This window comes from Macrosteles quadrilineatus, unplaced genomic scaffold (assembly GCF_028750875.1).
Source record: "Macrosteles quadrilineatus isolate MER2022 unplaced genomic scaffold, UCM_ALF_1.0 Scaffold_8__2_contigs__length_117827958, whole genome shotgun sequence".
In the NCBI taxonomy this organism is placed as follows: Eukaryota; Metazoa; Arthropoda; class Insecta; order Hemiptera; family Cicadellidae; genus Macrosteles; species Macrosteles quadrilineatus.
The window spans coordinates 77,259,156-77,284,013 of record NW_026542601.1 but is presented as its reverse complement, the minus strand read 5'-3'; the positions used below and the strand labels follow the sequence as shown (position 1 = coordinate 77,284,013).

Below are 24,858 nucleotides of genomic sequence, written 5' to 3'. Positions count from 1 at the left end.
TAGTACCGTGCCGTACACCTATACATTTTCAGACAAATTTTGTGATAATTTCTTTGTACTTTTTCCCTTTCTGGTTTGAGTAAGTGAGTCTGGAACTAAATGTGCAAGGAAATCATGGAGAATGTGTCTTACTTTACCAGACTTCCCAGACTATATAAAGATTTATTTTTCTATTTATCTCTACTGGAGATTTCTCTAACTCGAATCTATCTTGGTAGAAAAATGCTGTCAGTGACAGTAAAATATTTAATTTTAGTGATTATTTTTGTGTTTCTTGAGCCAGAGTGAAGTTTTTCTTATTTTTGTAAATCTACTGGTTTTACTTAAGTCCTTGTGCTCTAACACTGTGCTCTAAGTTATAATGTATCTGCAGTATGGAAGATATTTCACTCAGCTGCTCAACCTTGGCAGAATTTACTACTAGTTATAATAAGTAGCATTAGAAAAATCATTTTGTAACTATAACTTGTGAAATACTGTAAATCAAGAAGTTATGTTACCTAATATATTGCTACAAACCTTCAACGCTAGTTGAACTACCATGGATTTGAAGCACTTAATGATTCATGTCTAAGTTCCCACGATCTTCTTCAACAAGGAATGATTTACAGCACAGATTGGCCATGCTTTATAATGTCCGTGAAACTTGAAAATGAAGCCATCAAGAGCTTTGGAGCTGTGGTAGTTCAACAACTCTATGGAATCACTTGGCGATACACAACGTAATATTACCTATTTATTATATAAAATGTCAGCAATTCTGGCTAATCTACAATGTCAAATTTGAATGTTTACAATATGGAAGCATCTATTCCTTCATTTGTATGACGTAAACATTGGTGTAAACTTCAAATGATATTCTTCTGTGTCTAGGACTTCCTATGCCATTAGACTCACCTGCGACTGTGAAGACAAAAGATATGGCGTCAATGGCAGGATTGTATGCCCGACTCAGAACCAGGTCCACCTGGAAGGATTGTCCTCGCCTGACGACCAACTGTGGGTTGACAGGACGAGTCATCAGCTCGTAGCGGTAAGTGTGGTGATCAGCGCCGTTGGTGTTGAAGCACATGTCTACTTCTCTCACCTTCAACACCTCTGCTTCTGAGCTGGGCGGCTCTGAGAACAAGAATATAACGAATGAATAATGTTGTAATAGCTCCGTATCATACAGAAGGGTCATAAGGTTAACTGTTATGCCTTTGCACCATAAAGAAACTTGTAAAAAACATTTGAGGAAATAATCTTACTATAGGTCGGCCGGTTAGAAAGCGACCTGCGCTAAATTTTTAGCGCATGTAGGGGAGGTAACAGCGAGGGAGGGTATGTTCCACCCCTCCGCGTATTTGTTTACATTTTGATCAGCTGTATAATTTAATTGCTATTAATATTTTAGTTGAATTTAAGGGGCGTGTGTTCGGGAAGGTTTGGGCGGCAGTGGAGTGGGGGAAGAGCCATAATCTGTCTCACTCCCACAGCTCGGTATCTCTCTTTTGCACCAATGCTACGAGGAGGTCGTTTTCTAAGCGGCCGACCTATAATATTATAAATGTGAAAGTTTGTGTGTTTGTTTATTTGAAGTTCAATCACGCATTAACTACTAGACGGATTGGGCTGAAATTTGGCATGATGATAGCTCACATTCCCGATTAATATAAAGGCATATTCTTATCTCAACAATCCTTTCGGGGCTCTGCCCCAGTGGATCTGTAGTTCCCCATGTTAACTTATGAGTATTCATATTTAAAGTGAATTGAAGAATTTTGTCAGCTGTTTCAACTAAAACAATTGGTTCTATGATATCCAAAGGCATTAAAAAGTTATGTGATTTACCAACAGGATGCAGCACTATATTATTTTTTGTTTGCATTTTTATGAAAATAGCTAATATAATTTGATTTAATACAATAACTGTGATACACAATGAGAACTGTCAAAGTAGGATTGTTTGCAGTTATGTTTAGACTATGTTTTTAATTTCATGATATTTTGTGAATTTTTAATACCGTAATTTATTTTTTTATTGTTTGGATCAAGTCAACATTGTTGTTGGTCAACATTATGGCTGTGGTAGATGTGCTATACTATAGCATACCGTAAATTAAAAGAACCTAATTTTTATTAAACCGTTTCCTCCCCCATTTCAAACGTAAAGCAAGCACAAGTACGTATAACTGCAATAAGCATTTTATACTTATACGCCAACCAACCCCGTACGAAGGACGGGTACTCTGCTACTGCTAGTAATATACATAATTAAACTGAAGTTCTACCTGGTCTGAAATCTGAAATGAGACCAAAATCTTGAAGTCCATGTGGTATTATTAAGGATAAGGATCATACAGAATGCAACAAAGGTAAACTAACTCAAGATCATACTTTTTTTGTCCCTCCCACTACTGCTGGATACAACCTAATAATCTAAGCTTAATTAGGTGAAACTTTTGAAGAGGCATCATCTTTAGTGGTTGTCATTTAACTTCCGAAGGGGGTCAGGAAAAAAAAGATAAAAAAAAAGATTGAAGGGAAAGTAAAAGGTTGATTGTCACATTTTTACATCAAATTATTATTATCATCATCTCCGTACCTACTGACATTATTCCATCCAGCTCCCCAAACATCCCTTCTACACTTATTTGATTGTCTACATTTATTGTTATCTTAAATTAGACCATGGTGGAAGCAAAAAACATAGGTGTGCTATTCCCACATATTCTGACGTCACTCGGATTGCAAACAAAAGATCACCTGATTGTAACTGTCAAATTAGTATATGTATTTGTTTTGATTTGGTTGTTATTGTTTTTATTATTATAAAAACAATAACACTCAAATCAAAACAAATACATACTAATTTGACAGTTACAATCAGGTGATCTTTTGTTTGCAATCCGAGTGACGTCAGAATATGTGGGAATAGCACACCTATGTTATTTCCTTCCACCATGAAATTAGACAGTACAAGAATTATTGTGATGTGAAAAAAAAACAGATCACAGGAATCATTGTACATAACATTTGCTCCAATATGACATGACCTTCCTTAACAATGATAACAGCTGTTTCTTTTAGAATCCATGTGTGGTCAAACATTTTGTGTATTTTCAATTGGATTGGTAAACAGAACCTAGGACAACATTTTAAAGAAGAGTTTCTTTAACACATTCACTACCAGGTAATACAAGACAACTCATACAGAGTGTGACGACTGGTAGATAACGTGTTAAAGCAAATGTGTTCACCTGAAAATAAATATTAGTTAAACATTGATAGCTTGATGCGACAAACCAGACCAGTGTCAAGAACAACCAGTGACTCACGGCCGCAATCACAGAGGCATTGATATCAACCTCAAGGCTATCTACCTTACTGACACTGTTATGACATGGTACCTTAACAATAAGCCCTGATAACGTGGTCTACATTTATACTCCTATTGTTTGAAATACTAATGTGTAATTAGCAATTAACTACCTATTTTGCAATTGTTTATTTGTTTGTCAAAAGTTTCATATTACTATTGAATTTATTTCCCAAAAAAATTATTTTAACTCCTCGTCCTGGGAGGAATGGGGGCTTGTGGATAGTGGTGGAGTTAACTCCTTGGAAACCTCCTTAGAATATTAATCAGTTTTGTATATTAAAATGTTGTAAAATAATATGACATTAATAAAAAAAAATAAAAACAAAAAAACTTGACATGTTGGTAGTGCCCATAATCTATTTATACTGTAATTAGTCTGTACTGTAAATAATACTGTAATTGTAATTGGTCTTCGCTAAAGAACTGACTTAGCTTAGTCAGCAAAAAGCTATCATCTCATCCATTCCACACTTCCTCCTTCACTTATCTTCACCTTAAAATTTGCATGCTGGTGTGTCAGTGTGTTAGAAATATAATTCAATCAAAAGCAGCTGTTTAATTTAACAATTTATTTGAATTGGGAAAAGTATGCTTTAAATTATTGAAAACTTTGCTCGCTTCTTGTAAATTCCCGCAAGTAGCCGGGTTACTTTGCTTGTTTACTTATCTACATAGGAAAACTATGTAGAAAATTAAAAAAAAAAAACTGTTTCTTTACATTGCTAATTAAATTAGACCTCGAGTCCAACATGTGATTATTGCCAAATAAAAACAAAGTTTTTGTAATTTATTTTTGAAAAAGAGCACCAACATAATTTTTCAAGACTAATATTATTTTTGTCATACTGCAGCAAAAACACCCAATTTTAATACATGTGTTGGGGGTCTAAAGAAGCTCTTTTACTCCTTAGTGAGTAAAAAGCCCTTTTAGTTCCTATGGAGTAAAAGTCAGCTGTTGTAAACTTTGATTTTAAGTAATCACATGTACCCAAAATTATGTATTGATGGATTTAATTGGTTGTAGCTTATTGTTGCATTGTTTTCAATAGTTCTACACATCGATAATATGAACAGCTGCTTCTTTGCATTAGCGAAATTGAAAACAAGTTCGACGTTGTCTTGAGTACTAATCTTTACATGAAAAGAAATTTGTTTTCTAACTTAGCTTGTTGAGTAATGTTGCAATATGACAAAAAATATAGTTCACACATGGCCAAAAAATGTCTTTTCAACCCTCGCTCATTTTCCGACTTCAGCTTCTATCGTAAAACTTGAGCTCGGGTCAAAAAGAGACTTTACTTTTATTCATGAAATATGCTATAAGCAATTTTAATTTCTCTTAAGCTTTCTGGCAAAACGTCAGTCATTACTTACTCAAAGGTAAAAACACAACAAAAGGACGTTCCTCCTCCTCTGTGGGAGGGGGGCTTGTGGGTAGTGGTGGAGGCAAATCCTTCGAATCCCCCTTAGAATCTTGTACTCCTGAGTTCTGAATCTGACTCCCAGAGGTCTTTGGAGACTGTTTCTCAAACTGTTTCTGTCCAGATTTTCCATCCTCACTGAATGTAACACTTGAGGTAGGTTGTACAGAGATGTTGGTTTCGTGAGGAGTAGCATCCCATACCGAGTAGCCCTTACTCTTACAATAACGACACGGACAGCACAAACAGGCTTTGATGTGATTGAGAGCCATGCTATGTCACAACTGAGACAAGGAGTGCTAACTTGAGCCAGTCATGTCTTATCTTATTATTGTTGGGCCATTCTCACGTTTGAGCCATTCCCTTCCTTCCTGTGTTGAGTGGTTCAGATTGTTTATTAATTAGTTGAATCAATATCTGTGTATAAGTGAATGGGTTTGTACTCATAACTTAACAGGTACTTTATTTGGCCACTTGACTTCTTTATCCACTTAAAACATCACTCACTGAATATTTTAATATTATTTTCATCAAATATTTTATTCTGAATACAAATTTAGAGCGAGTCAAAAATGGGGTGATATGACTTTTGCTGTTTCACTGACTAAGATCAGCTATTATTTACATTACCGATTGAGATGAAGATGCAAACGTATATACTTTAAGAATGAAGGATGAGTGTAGAATGGAGTAAGATACGTTTCTTGTGTAGCTTTTTTGCTGACTACACTTATTAAAAGCTGAACCACATATTAAAAGCCCAATGATCGGAATCACTGGTCTCGTTTTGAACGAAAAGTTTCTGACTTTTTTCAGTATTGAATCAACAGTAACCTTTAAATTGCTCGTCCTCGCCAAGCATTATATCCACTCTGCTATCCAGCTATTCCTCAAGACTTGAATCTTTATTGAAAATATTAAAATGCTACTGGTATTTTTGACTATTAATACAACTAGACAATCCATTGCATGTAAAATTTGCTGCCAGATTTTAAAGCAAAATAGCCGAAAGATTGTTCTGATCTAAATTACAGATTTCTGTTGAATAAACAATCTTCTTTACCAATTCAAACTTATTGTGAGCTAGCAACTGTTATGACTCGTAAACTTGGCCAGCAACAAAAAATAAGGTAGGAAATAGAGTTTTGGTCACTATAGCGCATTTTGTGAGTGGCTTACATAACTATGTTCTTTTTCAACAAAAAATTGGCTACAGCTGGTCCATATAGATGGGATGTCTACTTCAGTATACAATAGTTTTTGTCAATATATAATCCAATGACTGATGTTGACAACTGGGCCCAGCTTCAAAATATCAAAAAGTTACTAACCTTTCTAGGTGTTGAACATAGGATCTTATAATTGTTGGGTTTAAACTTGACTGTTGACTGATAAATTCTTATCATAACCAGTTACAATTCAGATAGGTTTTTCAAATGGGAGGAAATTAGTTAAATAACCAATAAGTTATTTAAGATTTGAGGTCAGATTATAAGGAATACTATGTATTATTTTTACATATTTTAAATCAAATCATTCTTTCTTTCTTCTTTTTTACTTTTTCGATTCAAAAGAAGATGTTTAACTTTAAAAGTGACTTAACTTTTTAGCATGTTTCACTATTGTCTTTAATTATTTTGTAATTTTGTACTGTACTTTACTACATTCTTCATATAACAATTTATTCTTGTTCTTAAACTGATCATTTGTCTGTTTCCAATGGGACTTTCATAAATAGTTGTATGTCTAATACATCAGGAATTTCGTTGCTTTGGACAAACAAGAAATACAATCATTTTATCATTAGTCAAACCTCACGCTTAACAAAATTAAATTTACCAATTCCATTCAATCTATTTTCTCAAATTAATTGTGAATATTAAATTTAATATTTTAAAGGTTGAGCACACCTCTAACACAATTCGCAGACTTACTTGGGACTAAAGGGTGACTAGTTGAGACCTCATATTCCCCTGAATCATCATGCCACCAGCCAATAGTCGCGGAGTAACAACAACCGACACATCGACCACAGCAAGAAAAACAACGGTTCTTGAGACGCTTCACAAAAGTGCAACAGCAACCACTGGTGGACATCTTAAATGTGTCTTGGAAAATTCTACACTTAGTTTTACATTGACTAGAAAAAGTCAAACATTGACTAGAATGAGAAATATTCACTAGGACAGTCTTAAACACATTGTGAAGCAGATTCGCACACCTTCACAGTTTACACACACATTTACTACTACTCTCTGTACCACCTTGTTCACGTTATCTTTACGACTGTGATTGTAAATTCATTGTCCCTAGAAGTAATTAGTAGACTCCACCTTTCTTTAAGATTTCTGGTTTTCAAAGATGAAAAAATCATTGTTGTATTACATTTTTACCCAGCGTTTGTTGAAGGATAACTTATTAAATAAAAACAGATCATTACAGCGAACATTTAGTACAATAGGAAAAGCCAGTCAGTGTGCCATGACTTGTAATTTCAATGTTATTAACTATGTACGATCATATACAAAAAGAATTAGATATAGACTGTCAGCCGTGCTGCGATTACCTTCGGTTCTGGCGCACACCGCTGGGAGTGCCGTGTATAGTTAGGTAGCACGTTGGCGCTCCCAGCGGTGTGGGCCAGAACCTATGGTAACCGCAGCACGGTTAACGGTCTATATTTAATTCTTTTTTGTCTATATCTTTTTGGATATAGATATGTTTCATACTAGATCAAATTCCAATTTTGATATATTTATTTTAGCCAGTATGCTATACATTTGTGAAAAAACTCTTTTTGTAAACAAGTAATTTTTTTGTTGTTTTTCCACAGCTAAGGGAAAGTATCCCTTTTTTCATCCTGTTTTCAAGAACTTGAATTATTAGATTTACTTTTGTTGTTGCTTGAGTTGTTGTAGGTAAGATGTTTATGTCCCCCAATGTATTTCACCGCCTTTGTTTGACATCTTCATGAGTTTTTAGTAATCACATATAGACTATGGAGTTAGTGATAAGTGATTGAGAAGACCCCTGAAGATGCTAACTGGTTAAATGCATAGAGTGACACAAAAATCTTAACTGCAAGAACTCAGGCAACAACAAATAAGGTGCATCTAATATATATATTCCCTTCTCTGTGGTTTTGCTTAATTGGTTAAAATACCAAGCTGTAAGAAAAATCATGAAAGCGTTAATTCAATTTTCACTGGTCATAGAATCGTATACATTACAAAAAGTTTCAAACCGGTTACATAAGTTTACATAAGTACAGAGAAGCTAGTTGCTTATATGTTACAGTGTGTATGGATATTGAATAACCAGGAATATTTGTAATAGATTGTTTACATTTACAGAAGTGCCAACTAAGCAATAAACTGACTGAAACTAACAACTTTTGCCTCACCCAATGTGTGAGCGGATGTTAAATTTTATGGGCTTGTTTCTTCAAAGAATGAGATTTAAAATATTTACTGAGAACACTCAAGCTGTTGGTCATGTCTGAGCATAAGTTTATACTTTGTTTAAAAACCTCAGTATATGTGTTAAAATCTCCTGCAAATTGCCTCGAATAAAATAATTTGTATAAGTATTCACCACCATTTATAAAATAGGGGGATTTTAGAAGTATCGTTGGAGATATTTGGGCCAGTGGGAAACCCCTTTTTCTACCCACTTTTGGAAACCTCGAACTAGTCAAAATCATGACATATACATATACAGATGTATTTATATGAAAAGGTAGAGTTTTTAATCTGTCACTTTCATACCTTTTGCCATTTCGACTACCACTAACCATTGTTGAAAAACTATATTATTTTTAAACTTGGCTTACATTTTTTTATCCATCTTGGATCTGTAATATTAGAATGAGGCTTTTTGATGGACAGGTATTGTAAATTCTGTGTCAGAAATCTATTTTTCAAATGAAGCTATTAATAAGTGTGTATAGTAAAAATCAGATTCAAGAGTTGAGCTTACAGGTCCCTTTACTTAAGACCATTGTATGTTATTTCATTACAGCTGTTATCATGCTTAGCTCTGAGATTACGTCATCTATCCATGTGAGACTTGTGGAGGTGTCCAGCTGATGTAGGTTGAGTTGGAGGTCGCCCAAACCACCTTGTAAACATTGAGGTAGGAGAGAAATACGAAAGTATGTTTCAAAACATTGTGTAAAGACACCGGATGGATTAAAACAATACAAAAACTATAGATTAAACGTACTTCCTTATGAACTTGCCATTCTCGTAGAGTTGAAGACAACTTATGGTACAGTATGTTTCTGTCAAAATAAATTTTAAATTTGTTTTGGTGTTTATGCAATTAGATTTCAATAATTTCACCAACTTTAAAATTATTGACCGGTAATCTAAATAAAACAGTTCACTTAACATTTTGTGTGTATGGTTTGTCCTCTCTGGTATTTCAATTTTTAAAGTAAACATGCACAATAAAAAATTACTCTAAAATAAGTCAATAAATATTGTCTACACTCAAAAGTTGCTGACCAGATATGAAATAGAACCACCCTTCATGACAGCATTGACTATACACCTCTACCTATAGTAGGGAAAAGTTGGAAGCAGAATGGTATTGCTTCAACATGTCCGATCAGGACTAGTAGGATTACAAGAATGTGTTGAGAAACAACAACGGTAATAACAGTCACATTCAATTCAATGGTAAATAAACTGTTTCCTACCCGTCCTTGAAAAAAAGTGTACTGATACTAGATGTAAACTGTATAGGCAGTAAACTGTATAGATGTAAGATGTAAGCATGAAATTCAATTTCAATCTATAAAACCAATCAATCTATCAAAAAATATCTATCTTTATTCAATCTATCTTTGTATATTATACAAAGTGGAGGACTTTCTATGTATCGCAGAGCCGATTGAATGAAAAAAAACACACTGTGTTTGTAAAATAAGTTTACAAAAACACTAAAGACATAAAACCATAATCTATAATTACTGTACTTATTGCAACATACATATTTGCTAAAAAGGTAACAGAACAATTCTCGTCTTCAGTGCAAAACCAGTGAGACCAGTTCACTAATTTAAAATCAGTTTGGTTTTTGTTACGTTCCTTTGTCGTTTCGAAGCCCATAAACTCGATGTCGAAATTCAGCCGCAGCCGAGAGAGCGAAGCGATCGAAAGTGGGCAACCTTGGACTCCCACTAGACCTCACCACGCATCCTCAGTGCACGGCGCATCGCGTACTGTCAACAATGCGCACCTTGTGTTCATGCGCTGAGTCTTATCAGCTGATGACGCGAGGAGTATGCCATGACTGTGGTGTAATGCCAATAGGATCAGCTGTTAATGGTGATGGCATTTTATGAGATAAGCTGTTTGTAGACAGGGTTTGTTCGGGCTGCTGTGAGAGATGCAGTCAGTAAGTATTATATGTGATAACCTTTTAGAAGAAGAAAACTGGTTACTGTAAAAAAATCAAGAGAAAAACTAAGGTTTTGGGAAAGAAATTTGGTATATGAAGAATATTGCAATCAGGAGGGTCGAGACTATTATGTGAGAGAAGTACTGGTGAGAGAAGACTGCGATAACCACAGGAACGTCCTCCGTATTTCAAGACATCACTGCTGGTAAAGTTACACACAATAAAGTTGTAAGCCTCGAACTGCTCAGTTCTCGTAAAAACACATGTGAAAACCGCGTGGTTTGCAAGATGGCACCAATACATTCAAACGCCGGTCCGGATGTTGATAATATTATCAGTCACTGTACCACTCACGAGTTCTCGGAATAAACGTGCTGTGGTCGTCTGGGAGAGGGGAAGTACTCGCTGAACGCTGAACGCTGAACGCTGAACTAAACAACCGAGCACAATTAGTCATCGGAGCCTAAACAATCGCGCGTTGTAAATAACGTGTAAAGTGTGCCGCATGTTACAACGAACACGTCTCCAATATAGTTGAGTTGAAATTACTTTGTGCCTGCCACATAGGTGGATATTTATATACTAAGGATCTGAAATGCCATATAATAAAAATAGTAGTGTGTAATGGCATTACTCTTCTTTCTGTTAACATTTGCGGAATTCCTACTATGTCATTGATCAAAATTTAGTTGTAAAGCTAAGCCTAATTATTTATTTTTGTTTACAAAAATAATGATTAAACCAATAATGATTTAATCCAACTACAAAAAAATAATTTATCTGGAACTTTAGAGGGTTCAAATAATTTAATTTAAATATCACTGGAGTGGATAAGTTAAAAAATATACAAACGTGTAAACAAAAATCTTTAAAGATCGTTTATTGAATAATGTTCAAATCAAGTATATAGCTTTTTATAAATTGCTGGTATGATAATTTAAATTATATAAAGGAGTAGACAAATAGTAGAGTGTCTATCCGTTTAATCTATGTTTGAATGAAACTTTCTTATTCCTGTATATCCTTCTTACATAAAAGTATGTCCTCTTAAAATTAAACTTTAAAAATAGTAGCCCAAGTGATCTGTTTAAGTTAAAGGCAAATTCTTTTCTAACAGTTTTGAAATAGAGTTCTGTATATTTAAATTAAACATGTTTGCGTCAACTACATAGATATCAACTTTGTTGAATATGGAGGAAATCAAAACACCCTCTTACAAACTAATTGTTCAACAGCTGAACCACCAAGACATTCCAATGTAAGCTCTAAATATCGTTTATTTTAGATTGCTATTAATCAACAAAACTCAGAAAAACAATGTTTGTTTTTTTAGTTCACACTTTTAAATCTACTTTAATAGTTTTGATATACAACAGTTGTATTTCTTACTCTAAAATATGATTTTAGGATTTCCCAAATCCCGATGTAGATCAAACTAATAATTTATTTCCAGCGTATTTTCGGACCAATAACAATTTGGACAGAGTAGCAGGCCAGCAGGCACCAGGCGGAGCCTGGTATTCGATTAGCAAATCTCTTCTACTGTTAAGATATGATTTCTATATCGAAATCATAATTTACCAGCTTAGAAGGAAGGGACGTAAACAATATTAAAATCAAACCAAATATCGTGTTTATAGGTAAAATTAAATTAGTGGCGTTATTTTAATACTCGGCACTTCATATGAAACAATTAATTTCAAGCAAGAATTTATATTCAACTTAATATTGAAACCACAAAGCCCCGCAAATAATATGAATTTTGGTCAATTTTACCTATATAAAACATCACAAACATGTTTATCAATCTATGTGAAAATAAAGTTTCCAAAAGACGAAGTGTTGGTACTGTATAGGGAGACGCTGTAAATTCAAAGATAGAAAATATAAATCTAACCTGGGTCGAAGTTAACATCAGTGTTTACGTACATGTGTTTGACAACCTTTACAGTGACCACGACTCTGCAAGGCAGTAGAGTGTTATGCATTTAAGATTTTTGAGGAACCTATGTGATTTTGTTAAATTATTAAAGCTATTTTGGGACGCGTAATTAAAAATCGACCCACCGTGGTATGGATAGGTGCTGAATTTCTGCCTTGAAGGTCCCCAAAAGCAATCTAGGTATAAATTCCCCAAAAGAAATGTGCTATGTGTTCCCTGGTAGTTTGAACCATTTTCAGCAATTTCCATGTTTGGATAAAATTCAAATATACATGACCCCTAATCAGGAACCATTCCATCAACAACTGTATGATACATTTGTATAATATATGAGTCTTTCTGCAAAATAGGGGTTTTAACATTGGATGCTTCACTTTATATCCACTATTGCAATCGTATACAATTAAAGTTGGGGTAGCGGAATTTTATCCCTCTGGAATTTTACCCACTGAGCAAAACTGACGTCACAAACCAGGGGGTAAAATTCCGGCCGCGAACTTTTGAGTTGCACAACATCAGTTCAATAAATTAAAAGTGGAATTAAACTTATATTTTCACGAATGAATTTCACGGCCTTAGTCACTAACAAGACTACAAGATATGTGTGCTGTACATACACAGAATTATTGCCGACATTTTGTAACTATTCAAAGACGTGAACAACACCTACAACCTTGTAGACCTACAAGATTCAAAAAGCTTGAATATTATTTTCTGGAAATGTTTTGATTCGGTGTAGCGGTTGTTGAGCGGTGGTGGTACCACAGAGTAAAGAGTCGTAGTGCATGTAATTATGATAACTGTATTTTACCTTATTCAGCACACACTTAAATATAGTTACGTAGAAATCCAAAATTCAATTGTAGAACATTTAATTATTGATGGACATTCCATTCCCATCTTAAAAAATAAGGGAGAAAAGAAAGTTTTTGTTAGTAGCGCAAATCTCGAGTTACTTATTTAACAAAATATTAAAATAATGTACTTTTCAGCTACTTGCCAACTGGTCCATGTAAGTTAAATGTTATATCTCCTTCAGAAGGCTAAAGTCACCACAAGAATGGTAAACTAAAACGGGGTTTTCCTCCGTGTTAACCATATAAGGAGGGAATGCTCTAGTAGAGCAGCTCGATGTTCAAGAATTCTACGAAAGTCTCTGTTGTCCTTCTGCGGTTATTTGTAACAACATACTTGCAACTTGGAACTAGGCCGCTTGCTCTAAATGATTTATTCAAATAGTTGGAATCAAAGTTTTTTTCCTTATCAGAAAGCGGATGGTTATCTTTGAAATCGACATATTTCCAAAGTTATCCCTTTTACTGTTAAAATAATCATTTTTAGTACTATGGAGGACGGATCTAACAATGAATATCACAGGCTGGTTCACAGGTAAATTTAAGATGATTTCAGGTTGCAGAATAATTTTGTTTCGATCCTACTCTAACTCCTACTCTAATAATTGCAAAATCTAAAGAGCAGATTATACGTTTACCAAGTCATACTTAAACTATTCAACATCAGTGGAAAATAATTCTAGTGTAACTTTACCGAACGCCACTAGATACATTAAATCTGTGTTGAAATGTAGGAGGGTAAAGGTTTACATAATTCAATAAGCATAAACATAATGTTTCACGATCTATATATTAATAGGCAAGCATGTTTCTTTAAAACCTTTTTTCTCAGCTCATGTTCATTGTAGGAAAAATCTACGCATACCGTTAGAAAACTATTTTCCGGTAGGTGTGCAGAATCCCTTTATAAATTTAAATAGGCTCAAAGATAAGCACAAAAAATGAGTTTAAAAATTTGAAAATATTAACATGGATCTTATGCGTTGCCATGCTGGTAACGAAATAACAACGAAATATAAACAGAAAACCAAAACAAATGGAAGAAACTCAAATCACATGTTTTATTTACAGTGTGGGGTGAAAATAGATAAGTGAGTACATTACGTATGTTTGGTCGAGTTTCGACCACTGGACGACCTCTCGTAAATGTATAATCTTGTCAAGATGAACAGACAACTACACAGAAAAAAAACGTTTTAATATAGAACTACTAAGTGCACCTGTTGCTCGAATTCGAGTAATTGCAAAGTATTACAGGTGTTATTTCAAAACGAATAACCCAGTCATATAATTTCCGATGTAAAAGAGTCAACTCCAAGATAATGTAATCAATCACTCCACTCCAGTTACCGAAATTGAAAACGAACTCACTCTGAAAACGAACGCTCTTGTGTGTACAGTATTATGTGTTTACTATGAACAGCTGTAATTAATAAAAATTATTCGTCTGTTTAAGTAAACAAAATATTTTCTTCATACACACATTACATTTGGATACATTGGGATTTTGATGGTCTGTGGGGCAAAGCCCGAGGACTTTTATTACAGGAATTTGTGAAAGGGGGCGTCTACACAACAAATACTTTATTTTGACACATCGTTTGTAAAAATCCGTTTATTATTAACAGAGGAGTAGTGTTACGTATAAATCACCTTCGTGTATTATATATAAGGATTAATTCAAAATATATCTGTAATCAGTAGTAAGCTGAATAAAACGGTTTTAAAAGGATTTTTGATGCTTATTAATGCTTTGTAATACTCAGGACTGTGCGTTTATAAAATCATGAGGAACGTCTGGAAAGTCATGAGGTCTATTACTCTCCGAGCAAAACTCGGCCAACCGGTACTAGTTTTTAATTAGCCCTGAGTCTGACTTAGAACGTAACTTTATATCTAATTGCTACGTCTATTTTCACACTAATTCCCCAAGTCGAAGCTGTGAAAATATCTATGACTGAGCTATTTATAGCCACAACTTGCAATAGTTAACCAATTTTATAGAACTTGACGATATAATCTTGTTGAATAGCGGTCGACGACAAGGCAATGAGAACAGGGCTTTGGGGGAGACGACCCCTAATACTAAAATAACATTAAATGCCCTCTGGTATAGACAGAGAGAGTAATAAGAACAACAAACATAATATTTATTTATGTTACCCAGATTCAAGAACTTTAATATTTATTTGCCTTTTATTTTGTAGAATGCCTTTAGTTCTTAAAACTCTTAAAACACTGATGCACATTTCGCCACAAGTTGAGGCAGTTACTCCTACACATACAAAGTTTGTGAGTCACTGCACTATATATATATCACATCATGTTGTATATGTATTTATGTTGTATATGTTAGCCTCAAGAAAGAATGGCATTATACAAGATAAAAGGCAACTTAAACAGACGTTTACAAACATTTCTCTCCAATGCCAGGCTGTCTGATTAAAATATTAGGCCAGGCTCGGAATGACCCTGGGGGGAGAAATCAGTAGTTATTAGTTATCAGAAATCAGCTGCTGACGACCATCATCAGCCAGCCTACATAGCAGTCTCAACTTGGTACCGCTTCTAAATTTCAAGGTTTCTGTACAAGACCGTAAATCATTTCCGAGCTTTAAATTTCCCTTTGAATTTTTTAGTCAGAGTACCAATTTTGTAACGCATTTAAAGGACACAATCCTAATGTTTTCGATACTATTGGACATTGGTATTGCTCGACATTTTGCATGTTGTTCTCATGCAGTTTTAAAATGTATTGAAACCAATATTACCAGTTCATCTTGAAGATGTTCTCGGCACCAACACGAAACTCTTGTCATTTTTACCCCATAAAACCCCCTTTCCCATAGTCCGATCATGCTGGTTGAAGTTCGCGAACTCGTTCGAATATGTAGGTTTACACGTTTATACCAAATTTTATCAAAATCGGATTATTTTTGCTCGAGTTATCGTACTAACGGACACATATACCGGTATATGAATTTGAACGGATTGTATTTTTGGCCTCTAGGGACCTCAAAACGAAAAAGTAAATTGGTCCCGGGTTCAGGTCTTTCCATGAGTACTACGGTAATAGCTTATTCCCTATATGGGAAACTCTCAAATAGGAGAAAAAATGTGTTCAGCGTAAAAAAGTTTTGAACGATCATAATGGATGTGACATGACTCAATTATACTTTGCTGAAGTGACAGTGACAGTGAATCAGACTTCCCTATCCCTAGCCTGTGCTGATTGCTGATTGCTGATGTTGGTTGTGGTCGTGGGTTATAAGGCTATCAGAGTCAAGGTCGTCTGCTAGCGGCCCACATTCAGGCCTCAACACTCAAAATTACCCTACGATTTCTCTTTCACTCACAAAATAAACAATCTACGATAGATCAAATAGTGCATACATGCAACTTTTTTATTTCATAATAGGTGCATTATTGTAAAAATAGTTGCGAACAACAGTTTGAATTTTATATTATCCTTCTAAATATGAAAGTCGCTTAGGCTAACTTAATTCCTCATTTTGTAACATTTTATGTAGACAAATTATATGAAAACGAAGAAAATGGTAATTTCTTAACTGACAGCATAAAAATTACAAAATCTTCTCATGAATGTTTCTCTAAATGTCTAAATGAACATATGCAGGTTAAAAATAGTAATTAGTAATTTAACTTTAATGTAACTCATCATTTTCCTACGGCTTACTGTATAACAATAATTTACATTAATTTTGGGACCTCTAAGGCAATACTTGATTAGAGGTTAAGTTACATCCTAAAGCTTCAATTTTGGCTGGTGGTTTGATTTCTTTCAAAATGTTTAAGAATAAAAAAGCAACGACAAAGGGTGTGGTAGCAAAAGAGTGCAACAGAATTATCGCTGTGACTGGCAACGACGAAATTACCGCATATAGCCTTCACCGCTTATGTACACAGCTTCTGTACACCCAGTTCTTTAATATAAACCTGCTGAAGAAACAACTGCATAGCTGCATTGCAACTGGTGATTAATAAACAAGATTTTACTTTTTGCGCTTGTTAAAGGAGCACAGTGTAAACGCATCAGAACCAGTATTATAAATGGAAAAATAATTGGTCCACGAAAAAGTAATTTCTACTGATACATGAAAATATTAACACTAAGCTGAATGAATGGTACTGTCTGAAACTGACAGTATCCGTCAGAAAACCAGCTTCACAGGTCATCTTACTATTACATGCTATTACTACTTACTACACCTATCCTCTATATAACATTCAAGTGAAACTAAGCAGCATTGTCTCAATTTGACGATATTTATAATGGCAAGATAGTGGCGTTACCACGTCTGTGTTGGTGTTCCACTGAAGGGTGTTCGGTATGTTTAAAAACAGTTACAACCGTTTTACTTCGTATATTTTGGTTATTTGACCTAATTTAGTCAAAGCGAATATATTTTAATTGAAGGTATAATTAAATCGAAGGCAGTTTAATTAATATGTTGTGATATGAGCCAAAATCGTTTTTGAATGTGTTGTTTCAATTACAAAATAGAATAGTCAACTTTGTATCCTTAGGTACACCTAAATACATTGATTCAACACTTAAGTCAGCTTAGATAGAAAAATTAGTAATTAGCATTAGTATATTATTATAATAATTGAGAATTAAGTTAACTCTATTGAGGCAATAGGGTAAAACGGTAAAACCTATACTATAAAGGGCCAACATTATACAATGACCAAATTACCATTTACATTGTTTTATGTTTTCTATATTCAACATGATTCGTGGCTTTCAATACCTCTATTTTTGTTTCCTACAAACTGACTCTTCTTAAAGGAGAACATTTTGAAATACGATGTCACTGTATACGCAAAATAATGTATCGCAATACAAAGCGTTTAATAATGTCACCAACTGCCAATATGAATTAAATACGATCTCTAACTAAGGCTTTTACAAAACGAGATTACGTTTTAAACCATTTCCTTACAAGATCGCGAAGTGTAAAACTTCACCAACGTGAAATAATATTCTGTTTGTACAATGTACACATTAGAAAAATCCTTAAAAAATCTCAAACCCCACAATCCTTACATATTTCACAACTCACCGCTGAGGGCTAGGTTGGTGATGGCGTTCGCCTGCGGTGGCTTTGGCAGGACCATGGAGGGTTTCCTGATGGGGCGGAGTGTAGTGGAGTCATGTTTGGGGTGGAACCACGACCTGAACCTTCGTATCATCCTGGAGCACATGACCGGCGCGGCACGGCACTCACTGGACACTGACCAGCAGCCCAGCGACCAGCACCAGCGGCCCAGCGGGAATCTGCCCCCTCCACACTGCCCCGGAGGATACCAGTGTTGGGCAATGCAGTTACTCATTTTAATAGTTTTTTTAAAGAGTCGTGAAAAATTTTAAAATTTTAAAGTGATATTTTTTCTGATCAGTACACATTTTTGAATGTGTAGTATAAGTTCACAGAGCATTTATTTGTGGGATGAATCTGAACTCCTTTTAGCTAATCTGACGTAGCTCTAAACCTAGGTTAGCTCAGTATATTTTACGAATATAATAAAACTAGCAAACCCGTCTTGGCTTCACTCACGAAAATTTAAATTAAAAAGTTCAATGTTCAACCTGAGTAGGGACTATACTTCTTGTTTTGTTCATTCATTTAACTATTTTAAATGTGTTACGCAGTAAAACACTTTTCTAGCCACCAAAATAATGAATTATCATTTCATGGAAAAAATTTCTACCAGCTGTTCCATTTAATAGTGTAGATTCAAAAGTATTCATGTGTTCAAATGGAAACAAATCTTGTCTCCATAGGGATAACATAGGAACTTTAAAAGCCACTGGGGCAGAGCCCTGGTGGAATTTCTTGAGAACGCTTCTTATTGCACACCTAGAGGTTGATTGGAACCTACATGCTAATTCCTGAGTTGTTATAGCGTATAGTTTTTTTTAGATATAGTGATCAGTGAGTGAGTGGTATTTGACTTTTATAAGTATAGATAGATATAGGTCTTTCAACGTCTTACAGTTTAGTACCACACTTAAGTAGATTGACAGAATAAGAGGAGTTATACAGTGTGGAAAAATTCGTGGAAGACATTATATTCATTTAACAACATCAATGCGAAAAATACTAATCAATAAGTTATTCAATAACATTTTCTATCTCTGAAAACGATGAAACCTTCAAGAACGAACACTGAGCACTCATTTACAACATGAAAACATTTTGCTTGTTTTAGTCAATCAAGATTAAATTGAAGTTTATAGTTCATAAGTTAACACACAATTCCTTCATGGTTTCTATGATATATAAATTACAAAATGCTCTTCCAGTTATGCATTCAATCACATTTTCTGCGGCAAATTGAAATTTAAACTCTCAGACTTATTAAAGCTTTGTTAATAATGTTTACTATTGTATAACTTCAGGGACCATGAAAGTATTTAAAGTGTACTTGTTGTACTTGTAACTTGTTCCACCACAACATTTTACAACTTTCCGTGGATATTTCTGCAATGTGACCCTGTAAAATCTGCTACTCAATCACTATATCAAACTTGTGTTTGTACATTGTGTTGTAGAATTTGTGCTGGTTGTTTGTGTCGTGTGTTTTGTGCATTGTGTTTATTCACGAGAGGACTCTGGGGAAGTTTAAAGGAAATAAATCAACGCTATAATCTTAAAAAATATATATTTTACAGAAATTATTTTTATAACCAACACTATTATCGTGACGAGATCGTCGTGGGAGAAATTGTTGTTGGCCTAGTTTTTGAATATTGAAATGATTTACGGTAACTATAAATAAATAAGGTGATAAAATATAAAATCTGTAAAGGATTATGCTGCCTGCATGTATTGAATATTTACTTATACGCCCATACTCTATTATTACTCTTAAAACATAAATACAAAGTAATTATGTAAAGTATCAAAATCTTAAAATAACATATCATTTAGCCACCGGCAGTCCATAAACTCACAAAGGCATTGCATAAAGTTGTAATCATTTGTTCAAACATTCATTGCCTCTTGACATTCAAAAACTACCCTAGCTACTTAAGCAATTATCACAAGTCACAGGCTAGTAATATAAACTAAAGGTTTATTTCCCTGTAAACAAAATGCACTGTGTACAAACAGGGGCGGCAGGCTTGGGGCACCCATTGTTCTGGGAACAGGGGGATGGAGTTGTAGTAGTAGGAGGGGGAGGGGGAGGAGGTGGTGGTGGTGGTGGTGGAGGTGGTGGAGGTGGTGGAGGGGTGGTAGGAACAGGAGTTGTGACAATAATGGGAGGAACAGTTGTGGTATAACAGGGTGGTGGAGGTTGAGTTGGCCTTGGTGGTGGAGGTGGGCATGGTGGTGGTGGTGGAGGTGGGCATGGTGGTGTTGTTGGAGGAGGGGGGTAAAGTGGACATGGAATTGTTGGTGGTGGAGGAGGAGGTGGAGGTAATGTTGTTGGTGGAGGGGGGTGTGTTGGAGGAGGGGGGTGAAATGGACATGGACATTTTGTTGGTGGAGGTAATGTTGTTAGTGGAGGGGGGTGTGTAGGAGGTGGTGTTGTTGGAGCAGGAGGGTGAAGTGGACATGGAATTGTTGGTGGCGGAGGAGGAGGTGGAGGGGGGTGTGTTGGAAGTGGCGTTGTTGGAGGAGGGCGGTGAAGTGGAATTGTTGGTGGAGGGGGGTGTGTTGGAGGAGGATGAGTTGGAGGGGGATGTGTTGGAGGAGGACGTGTTGGAGGGGGGTGAGTTGGAGGGGGATGCGTTGGAGGGGGATGAGTTGGAGGGGGATGAGTTGGAGGGGGATGTGTTGGAGGAGGGTGAGTTGGAGGAGGATGAGTTGGAGGGGGATGTGTTGGAGGAGGATGTGTTGGAGGAGGATGTGTTGGAGGGGGATGTGTTGGAGGGGGATGAGTTGGAGGGGGATGTGTTGGAGGGGGATGTGTTGGAGGGGGATGAGTTGGAGGGGGATGTGTTGGAGGGGGATGAGTTGGAGGGGGGTGTGTTGTAGGAGGATGAGTTGGAGGGGGGTGTGTTGAGGTTGTAGTTGTTGGAGGTTCTGTTGTTGGAGGTTCTGTAGTGGGAGGTTCTGTTGTGGGAGGTTCTGTTGTGGGAGGTTCTGTTGTTGGTGGTGTTGTTGATGTTGTTGTTGTTATTTTATTTGGATGCTTTGTATGTTTACTTGGATGTTTCAAGATGTGATACTTCAACCAAAACGTTGAACACCACATACCTCCAAGTAGAAATAAAGCCTGAAATATAAAATAGAATGTTAAAACATAAAAACATAATGCAATTTTATATTTTATTTGGCGAAGCTCTTTTTAGCGAGTGTACTTTAATAGGGAATGAGCACTATCTGTACAGGTCTCATTGCTTCTTTATAGCCATAATTTGCTAAAATTTGGCAAATTTATTTATTTTGTACTAAGCTAATAATATTTTATTGAACCACACATTTTTACCTTTCCCGTATCAGCAAACCCAAGTACTCATAAAACATAATGTTATTTCAATAGGGAATAAACCTGATAAATTAACACGTTCCTTTCCTTACCAACCGTCATACTCCTCGATATCTGAGGGATGAGTAAAGTTGGTAAGTTGTGAGTGTAAGGAAAGATCTTGTGAAAATCCAAATAGGCAATTGGAAATTAGCTTATCAGCAGGTTTTCTGCGGAGGGGGTACTGCACAGCTAGACTACATACAATTCTTAAATCTTGGCCGAAACTAATTTTATGGGCTACTTCTTGTAACTTTTAACGTCAATAAAAGCTGGGTTTTCCTAGACGCGGAGGCGGAGCGCGGAGAGGGGACTCCTCTAGTCTTAGGTAATTTAATGTTACTGTTTTCCTAGAAGCGGAGCGGAACGCCATGTTAATCCGGGTTTTCCGCTCTCTGCGTTCCTCTCCCCGCTCTGCGCTTCCGCGCCAAGGAAAACCCAGCTTTAAACGCTTTACGCTCCCCGCGTTCCTCTCTCCGCGCTCCGCTTCCGCGCCTAGGAAAACCCAGCTTTTATTGATGTTAAAAATTACAAGAAGCAGCCCATAAAATTAGTTCGTTAAAATGCCATAAAGTTGCAAAACTATTTACATCCATAAAAATAGCGTGTAACTAGTCTTTAAAAACTATCTTAACCAACCATTGGATCATCGGATTATTCTATGGCTTTTTAAAATTTATATCACGTTGGTTCTAAAATGTTAGTATTAAATTAGACTTTTCCAACGAGTCTTTTGTTTAAAACTACTCTACTTGGTTGTGTGGTTTTAAACACAAGACACGTGACACGTGTTTTTAGAAAGAGAAGGGAATGTTTTTATGCACAGCCCTGTTTTTTTTTTTTTTTTTTTTTTTTTTTTTTTTTTAGTTTGAGACTCCTGAATTTTTCAGACTACTCACTAAAAACCCTTCAAGTCGGGCCAACTTGTGACCTTAGCCAGGGCAAACACCTTTTCTGGCTTGCCAACACAAGACACGTTGGAAAAGTCCAAATTGAATACTACCATATGGTGTTTACAGCCAGTTAAAACAAATAAGTGTAAATGGCATTTCTGCTTCAACCAAACAGTATCACAACAAGAAGGGTCGCCGGAATTTTATCCCCCTGGAATTTTACCCCCTGGGCAAAGCTGACGTCACTATGACGTAGTAACCTGAGTGGCCAAAAGTTTGTTCGCGGCCGGAATTTTACCCCCGCGGATTTGGAAGTCTAATGAAAATAGTAAGAGCGTGATTAATTAGATTAGCGATAAAAACCGGAATTTTACCCCCTGCCCATATAACTAGCGTTTAGGCAACTGAAGATGTACGGGCCGGATTTTTACCCCCGGAATTTTACCCCCCGGAATTTTACCCCCGGAATTTTACCCCCCGGAATTTTACCCCCTGGCTGAGTTTAGAAATTGAATGATTGATTTTCTTATTTCTGTTTTTAATTAATTGTAAACATTTCATTATTTAGTAGCCTATCTTTATTTATTTATTTTGTAATCTCAACTAAGTAAACAGAATTCGCTGTTTTATTTTGATCATATTAACCAACAGTTGGCTTCAAAGATCGAATCCTGACACTCGAATCTCAAAATTAATATTAAAACCCTGTTCGATTAGTTAATGTTACATATAAATTAAGATAGGCTACTTAATAATAAAATGTTTACCATTAAATTAAAACTGAATGACGATAATTAATCATTCTCACTAATTTATATCTGGCCAGGGGGTAAAATTCCGGGGGGTAAAATTCCGGGGGGTAAAATTCCGGGGGTAAAATTCCGGGGGTAAAAATCCGGGCCGTACATTCTAGGTTTTTATAATTTGATGTGTTCTGATTAAACTCACAACCGTGAAAATATATGTTTAATTCCGCGTTTAATCCATCGAGCTGATGTCGCGAAACTCAAAAGTTCGCGGCCGGAATTTTACCCCCTGGTTTGTGACGTCACGTTTGCCCAGGGGGTAAAATTCCAGGGGGATAAAAATCCGCTACCCCAACAAGAAGTCTCTAATTTAATAACTACAGTCATGTATCTCACAGTTTTAAACTTTTTCAAAATTGAATTTCTTTCATTTTGTTTGTAAAAAAATTATAATGTTCCGAAAAAACTATGCATTCTTCTTTAACATCTTGAGTTTCTAACCAACAATGTTAGCTCTAAAAATACTATTAGGCCAATAGGGTTCTACTTGGTAAGCTCAAGTCCGCAAGCTTGTGAAATATATTTGTGAATCACCAATTTTACTATTTATTTCAAAGGTTGCGTTCTTTTGACTGCCATTGAACAATGATAGTAGAACAAACCACTAATATTATAACCACTCACCAAATATTTTGTCATCTTTAAAATTGAATAAATCTTCTTTCGAATATTTTTTGATGATCGATAACTAATGGAAAAGTCATACATGTCCTAGGGCCCCAGTGTTCTGAAACCATAATGATACGTATAATTTAAACTTTGGCTACTTTTTTCATGTATTTACGATTTTTATTTGCTTTTCAATAAACTTATACTAAATGTAAAACTAAACTGTAAAAATTATAGCAACAAAGCCCAGTTTATAAATACAGATTTTCTCCTAGAGCAGATGTTTTAAGTTGTGACATCTGACGTGCGAAAAGTGATTTTTAGATGCACTTCAGTCAATGTGTGCTGAAGGGGTGCGCTAATGTCAATATAGTACTCCCTTTTACGTGTTTGTTAGCATTGAATGATTTTTGGAATTCAATCAAAATCGTCCAAACAAAATTGACTACTCTTATCGGATTTTAACCATTTAAAGTATGATCTGTGAAATATGAATATACGTGATTTATCAAAAATATTGGAGAGATACGTAGGAAACATAGAGCTATAACTTAAAACTATATACTCAACGTCCAATACATGACAGGACGAAAAAAAACAACTGATCCCGAAATTTATGATGTTTAGGGAGATGTAGACTCCTAGAAACATTTTAGATATTTGACTTTAAAAATGTTCTAAATATCAAATAAGTTATACATAAAATTATTGTGCGTAACGCAACTAAAAATACTCACAATTGACTATTTCCATTACAGCCATTACATCAGTGGTCGTTATGATGTCAGCGAGCAAACTGTTTCATTCCAGATGCTGTGGTGTGATATGCCATTGTACAGGTAATTTGTATTGTCCACAGCAATGACCTTTTCGGTATTACCTTGTAGCATCCGATCAAAAACATGGTACATTTATTTATATGACGTTCATCCAGGGTCGAACTTACGTCCGGGGAAACGTAGCCTACAATTTGGGAATCCAGGACAAAGAGTTGGCTAATTATTGGAACTAAAATATTTTCGGTCACGAACTCTAACTTTTTACACTGGAAGAAAATTTGT

General features: G+C 35.5%; 2 protein-coding genes and 1 long non-coding RNA gene across 3 annotated transcripts in view; all 3 read right to left on the bottom strand.

Moving 5' to 3' along the window:
* The window catches only part of LOC128999866 (annulin-like), a 35,927-nt gene extending 17,693 nt beyond the window's left edge, over nucleotides 1–18,234 (bottom strand). The window contains exons 1-2 of the mRNA XM_054426592.1: nucleotides 18,075–18,234; nucleotides 898–1,119 (exon numbers count right to left, since the gene is read on the bottom strand). Coding sequence (XP_054282567.1) covers nucleotides 898–1,119; nucleotides 18,075–18,216 — 364 coding nt within the window. The 5' untranslated portion in view covers nucleotides 18,217–18,234. The remainder of the gene's footprint in view (nucleotides 1–897; nucleotides 1,120–18,074) is intronic.
* A 1,485-nt stretch (nucleotides 18,235–19,719) lies between these two features.
* On the bottom strand, nucleotides 19,720–20,911 carry LOC129000491 (uncharacterized protein DDB_G0271670-like; the record flags this gene model as incomplete). Its single annotated transcript, XM_054427452.1, has 1 exon — nucleotides 19,720–20,911. A coding segment is annotated over one exon (828 nt), but the record flags the coding sequence as incomplete, so codon positions are not given.
* Nucleotides 20,912–21,011: 100 nt separating this feature from the next.
* LOC128999210 (uncharacterized) lies at nucleotides 21,012–24,627 on the bottom strand. The gene is made up of 3 exons (XR_008491249.1): nucleotides 24,535–24,627; nucleotides 23,813–23,915; nucleotides 21,012–21,237 (listed from the first exon to the last, which is right to left on the bottom strand). It is a non-coding gene; the product is annotated as an uncharacterized LOC128999210 (long non-coding RNA).
* Nucleotides 24,628–24,858: the final 231 nt, after the last annotated feature.